Consider the following 6,863-nt stretch of genomic DNA (forward strand, 5'->3'; position numbering starts at 1 on the left):
AATTAGAATTGACAATTTTCCTACTTTTCTTTTATAGTCTAAACTGTTTTGAAGTCTCAAACTATGTTTAAGTATTTGGTTGAGATTCAAACTTTGTTAAGTAGAGTATTTCTAATATTTATGAATTAAATGGAATAAAATTCATGAAAGGCTGAATTTTCACTTGTTGAACATGTGAGATATTGGACCTCAACAACAGAACTTACAAACCAAACAGATAAATCTGTTTTAATGTAGCACATATTAGTTTCCTAAACAATTCTACAACAATTTTAAATATTATATAATTTAATCTCAATCTTTCCTATTTGCATTGTCAAAATTAAATATTGCTAGTAATTTTCTATTTGTTTCATTATTTAGAAGATATTTTGCTATGAATAAAGTAAACAAAATTTGCAAGCAACCTTTTTTCCTTTTCTTTTTTCTTTGTGTCCTCTTTTCTTTTTCCTTCCTTCCTTCCTTCCTTCCTTCCTTCCTTCCTTCCTTCCTTCCTTCCTTCTTTCCTTCCTCTTTTTGGAGACAGGCTATAAACACTATAGCTCTAGTTTAGAATTCCATATGTACTAGGCTGACTTTGAACTCACAGTGATTCACCTTCTCTGCTTCACGAGTGCTTGGAATAAAGGTGATCATGCCAAAGTTTATTCTTGAAGAAATACAAGAATATTTAAATTTCAATTAATTGAAAGAATATCTGCATAGTAAGCTCCAAATAAACACTACCCTGGTATTTGAATAGTAATTCTGCATGATGTGTATTGCTTATATTTTTTTTCTATTGCTGTTATTTTTAAACCTTGGTTTGATCTGATCATGACCTGAAAAATGCATGAACACTGACTAAGCACAAGATCCAGGATACAAAGAGCGGGGAGGTATGCAGGTCAAATGGCTGACTTTGGGTGACAACTGAGCCAGATACTATCTTGAGCACATTCTTAACTCAGCATAAAGTCGTTATTAAATATTCCATATTCTTTGTTATCTGACTGCTCACATATTCCCAGCTCACCTAGTTCTAGCAGGTGTGAAATCAAAACAGAGCTGTCTACAACCAAGCATTTATTGGTTCTTAATTGAAATCTTACATATTAAATAACTCAGATATTTACAAAATATGTGAAATGTAGTGAGACAAAACTTTCCCATCACGTTTCTGTCCATAAACTGTAATATGTTTCAAGACCCCTGCACGTTTGAAACTGTGGATAGTAACAAAACCTAGAGTTGATGTTTTTCCCACCCTAACTGTGCACTTATCACTCACGACCGCTGTGTGTTTTGCACTGAGAGCTGTGATAGGAAAATTACCTACCAGAGTTTCGCAGATAGAAAATTCATTTTTCATAGTAAATCTCAGCAACTTTACAATATGAGTTTGATCACTTATTAGGAAAAGTTTCAGCTTTGATTTTGCATGTTTGTTTGGCTGGTTGGTTGGGTTTTTTTTTTTTTTTTGTTTGTTTGTTTAAGACGGGTTTTCTTTATGAAACCGCCCTGGCTGTCTTGGAATATGCTTTCTAGACCAGGCTGGTCTCAGACTCTCCCTGCTTCTGCCTCCTGAGTACTGACTGGGATTAAAGGGAGGTGTCATGATACAAGATTAAGTTTCAGCGTTTTTACTTATAGGAGACGATTTGCAACTTCCCCTTGCCATATCTGAATCACCAGTGTCACTTCTCCTGGGTTCTAAGGTCATCAATAATTAAAATAAGGGTGTAGGAAACACAAGTCCTAGGTTCCCACAATAACAGATCTAATACAGAAGAGGCTTAAGTGGACGGAAAATGGAGAGTGTACACAGTATGGACACTACGTAGGTACACTTGACAGCGATATGGTTCACATCACAGTAGGGTGAAAGGGTATGCTATGAAACTTCATCATACTTCTTCAGACGCCAAACACTATAAAATCTACTCATTCTTTCTGGAGTTCTCTAGTATACTGGAAGGAGGAGGGGATAGAGTTAACTTCAAGTAACTAAAAGCAAGGAAAACTAAATTTTCAATAAAGTTATAATCAACCCGTGATTATAGTCTGAAAGTATAATTTATTTGATATTAAAAAAACTATAAAAATATAAAGCAATCCAGGTGCTGGTGGTACATACCTTAATCCCAGCACGTAAGAGGCCAGAGGCAGGCAGATCTCTGAGTTTAAGGTGAGCCTGGTTAACATAGTGAGTTCCAGGATAGACAGGGCTGCTCTTACACAGAGAAATTGTGCCTCAAAAAACAATAACAACAACAAGACAACAACAACAAGCATGTAACTGCATACTGAATAATTTTATCTTGGTAATGGGTAGGCCATGGCATCATTATATATTATACATAATATATTAATATTTAATAATTAAATATATTATATATTAATAATTAAATATATTATATAATAAATACATATTCATTTAGTATCTACTTTATAAATCCAGGAGTATGATAGTATTTATGACTTAAATGATTAATTAAAATTTAAAAGAGTTCATGTTAAAGTGACGAAATATATTGTGCAACTTTAGAGAAAAAGTTCTACAAATCTATTCTGTCAAAGTTATAAAGTGTTATTTCTGATATTTATATACATTTAAATAGTTTCAGAAATTATAATTTAAAGTGGTTGGATAAAGTTGTGTTAAATCATAGAGATAAATAAATTATGTCATATTTTTGAAGACATAATGAGAACATCATCCATCAATGTATGGTAATCCCATTTGATTTTCATGTGATTATTATTCATGGCCAATCAATCAATAAATCAAAAGCTCAGTGCAAGGTGATCTGAAAAACTGAAAATGAAAGAATTCAAAATTATTTTACCTGAAATAAAAAGCAGCTAAGATAGATGTCTTGGGGCCTATATTATTCAATAATTGCATCTTTACTATTTCTCACTCTGATTTTAGGTTTTTATCATAGTGATATAATATTATAGTTGTCCCTCAGAATATATGCCCTGAAAACACCAAAATCTGTCATGATGAAGTTATAGTTCTCTCCATATGTTTATGTCTATGTCTCTCTCTTTCCATCTCTCTCTATGACTATTTCTCTCTCTTTATCTTCATCTCTATCTCTAGAACTGTAACTCTAACATGACAAATTTTGGTATATATGTATTTATATCTATGTGTCTATGTATAGATATATCTGTAAATGATATATAGATCTACATGTATATATTATATAGATAGAAAATATATTAAATACATCCTTGAGTGTAATACTTAATGTCATGTTAATGGTATCCAAATAGTTGTTAAACTGTATCCCTAGGAGCAAATGGTGAGAAAGAAGTCCATCCTCAGCACAAACCATTTTTATCCCAATACATTTGATTCATTGTTGGTTCAATCCATGGATGTAGAATGCTAGGTTATGGGACCTAGAGTTTGGGAAAGTGGAGTGTTCATGTTCATGGATGGTTGGTATTAAACAAATTCAGCCTGTGTGCACTATGGATCTCAGAAATGATACATTGCACATGTTTCTGCTCATGATGTGGTAGCATCAAAAGCAGTAGCCACAATGACCATTGAGGTTTGAGCTTACTACTGTTCAAATTTTTATTTCTTTTTTATTAATGGAAAGATACTGTTGTGACACTATGATTTATTCCAAAGTATAAATTTTCTAGGCAGATGTTGCTTAGGCTTGTTAGTCCAGCATTTCAGGGTTGAGCCAAAAGAATTGCTAATGAGTTCAAGGCCAGTTAAGTGTTACATAGTGAATTTCAGGCCACCATGTGACCCTGTCTCAAAAAAAAAAAAAAAAAGTTTATAAGTAAATCTGTACAAATTAAGCTTTGCATTTAGAGTCTTTATTTTCCAAAAATTTCTTCATTATGAGCATTCTAGTTTTTATATGTTCTGGGACAATTAAAGTAGGAAAAATAGTGAAATATAATTTTATCCAAAACTAGCTCAGAAATAAGAGAAATTTTCACTTAAAAATGACCGAAATTGTTACACAATAATAAGGTGCCTTACTTGATGAGACTTTTGCTTGAGTTGAAAGATGCAGTTGAAGAACTATTTTAAATAAGACATTTAAGCTTTCTAAAACAATTTGAAATACATGACCACAATAAAATTATGCTAAATCATGATATATATTGGAGAAGATTCTGAATGGAGATTTGTTTAACTTGTACTAAAAATACCAGTGAGGTATACTTATTTTTTCTCTTTGTGTTTCTATCAACAGGTTGTTTTTTTTTTTTTTAATCAAGAATGTTGTCCACACTTGCATTGAATTAATTTATAAGTGTCCTTTGTAAATCTCACTTCATTTTTCTTCTGAGCATACTTACTTTTCTAAAGAACCACAATTAATGGATGGAAAGTTCATTTCTAAGACGACACTGAAGAACATTCCATTTCTTTCTAAAATAAATATGAAAAGTGGGTCTATGTCCAGGCTTGCTTTCCACAAGCAAACTTTGCTTTTCTGGCTTTCTGAGGAATGCTCCAGATAAGTGAATTAGAAGACCTCAGTTAAATGAAAGAGGAAAACCTTGGGGAAGCTATGACAAAGGAGAAGTGACGTCATAAATAAAAGAAAAGGTGCACTATAATATTATTACTTGTATTGGCCATCAAACAATGGTCATGTGCCATGTAGATATTGGCTACTGTTGATCTAACTTCACTTTTTATGTTAAATTGTTCTTGCTTTTCATGAGTGTGTCTTACAGAGTCAGTAAACTGTGTGACAAACACTAGTGTATGATACACTCCTCTGGGACAGAAACAATGAACTTCAGTTAAAGTCCACTTGTATAAATGAACTTTGTCACCTCACAATCCAAATGCAAATTAGAACCTCCATGCATAACGATTAATGATACTTGACTTTTACCTTAATTGACAACTTGAGCCACCTTTTTTCTATCTTTCTTAAACTTCTTTTCCCCACAATTGATAACAATATATACATATATACCTATATTAGAACACACTCTGATCTTTCATCCATATGTGTGTGTGTGTGTGTGTGTGTTTGTGTGTGCATGTATTAGAACAGACTCACACCATATATATAATATGGTCAATAGCATTTAAAACTCTAGTTTACATTGTATGTACAGGAAATTTGGGGAAAGGTTAGTACTGTAATCTCATGACATAAGGTGGGCTTCCCAATCACAGAACTTACAGCTGATATGCAGATTCACAGAGCTTGTCTATTATTTGTGATTTTAGTTCCTAGATTAGAAATCTGTGTTTTCATCAGTTGTCCACCAAAACTCATTATCAGCTCACGGTGTATGGCGTACTGCTGCTCTTGCTAAGCCCTTCTCCTGGATAGTCAATGGTGCTCAAATTATATTGCCTCATGCATTATTCATGCCTAGAAGACTAATTGGCATACATTTAATACTGAACAAAATGCTTAAGATAGTTTTACGATAAATTTGAAAGTAATGTGTGGTAGAGTTTCTGAAACTATAGACAGTGGGTCAGGTGACCAACGGTAGCACTGATGCTTTCCTACCAACTGGAAGGTCATTAACGAAAGTACCTCAAGGTATTAGATGTAGCCACAAGAGCATGAGACGGTACAAAGAGCAAGAGCAGAAGTGAATTATTTGTAGCACATCCTCTCTACCTTGAGGCAGCGACTGGACAGGAAGGGCTGCTTGGCCGGGTGGGATGGAGATGAGGCCCTGGCGCTGAAGGCTGAGCAGATGCTGCTGCTGCTGTAGTTGCTGCATTTGGAGAAGCTGCTGCTGGAAGACAAGCTGCTGGGCGGCCAACTGCTGCTGCTGCTGCTGCTGCTGCTGCTGCTGCTGTGGGTGTCAGAAAACCCGACCCCGTCAACAGCAGAGAACACGGCGCACACAAACCACTGTCACACACAGAAAGGCATGCTCCTTGCCCTGCCCAGATGTGCTCTTGATCATTCCTCCATGGTCAAAGTCCAGAAGCAGAACAAGAACAGTCTCTAGACATTCATCTGCCTGCTTCTTGGGAGGGAAACGGCATCAAAGAACCCAGGAACTCTCACTAATGGTAGCGAGCAAGGTTTAAAGACAGAATCTAACAAAAGTTCAGCTTTCTAGAAGCTAGTTCATCACCAGTGACTGTAAGTTTATTTAGACAATAGGATTAAAGCATCACAGAAGTGATCAACTTCCGGAATACTCTCACTTTTTTCCAACTGTGTACGTCTTATGTGTGGAGGTCATAGATATGAATGCTAGTTATCTATCAGAGTAAACTTGGCTGGAGCTCCCAGGACAGGCACATCAACTCTCAGGCTCTTCCTCTGTTTCCTTTTTTGAACACACTAAAGGCGAAATTATATGCATGTCCAAAAGAAAAAAAAAAAAAAAAAGGTGCCCTCATTATAAAGAAAAGTCTAATTTCCAGTTTTGTGAGGCATTACAAGACAAACCAGAGTTCTTTGGACTCAGGAGGGTAGGAGACGGCAGGCACACTTCAGAGGAAGACAAGCTGTGTGGAAGACCTTTCCTTTTTAGTTTGGGGAAAAGAGAAACTTCTGATGCGCTCACTGGAAAACAGACTGCATAATGGAGCAAGTCATGTGGATTGCCCAAAGCCTCTGAGAAATAAGGGAGCAATTTCTATTCTGTAGTTGATGGCTGTCTGAAATTCTATTCACAAATCCAAACAGAAACAAAACCTCAGGAGGTCAAAACTGTTTCCTGTACGTTTGCATAATGGGCAGCTTGAAGACAGCAACCCTGATACCTGCTGATCAATTTAACTACTTCAACATGTTTTGTTTGTATTATGTTTATATGTGATGCAGTTTGCTGACAAGCGCAAGCTAGGCCAGAGAAGCCAGCTTGTCAGTTTGATTTATGAGCATATCAAACGGTAACTTTCT

At 35.3% G+C, this 6,863-nt stretch overlaps 1 protein-coding gene across 8 annotated transcripts in view; it reads right to left on the minus strand.

Moving 5' to 3' along the window:
* Foxp2 (forkhead box P2) overlaps window positions 1–6,863 on the minus strand; it is a 511,758-nt gene that overhangs the window by 53,038 nt on the left and 451,857 nt on the right. For 7 of the 8 annotated variants that reach the window (XM_076913685.1, XM_076913682.1, XM_076913683.1 and 4 more), the window contains one exon: window positions 5,619–5,799. In XM_076913685.1, the coding sequence (XP_076769800.1) occupies window positions 5,619–5,799 (181 nt within the window). The remainder of the gene's footprint in view (window positions 1–5,618; window positions 5,800–6,863) is intronic. The other variant, XM_034519090.2, reaches the window with a different exon arrangement.

Source organism: Arvicanthis niloticus, chromosome 15 (genome assembly GCF_011762505.2).
Source record: "Arvicanthis niloticus isolate mArvNil1 chromosome 15, mArvNil1.pat.X, whole genome shotgun sequence".
In the NCBI taxonomy this organism is placed as follows: domain Eukaryota; kingdom Metazoa; phylum Chordata; class Mammalia; order Rodentia; family Muridae; genus Arvicanthis; species Arvicanthis niloticus.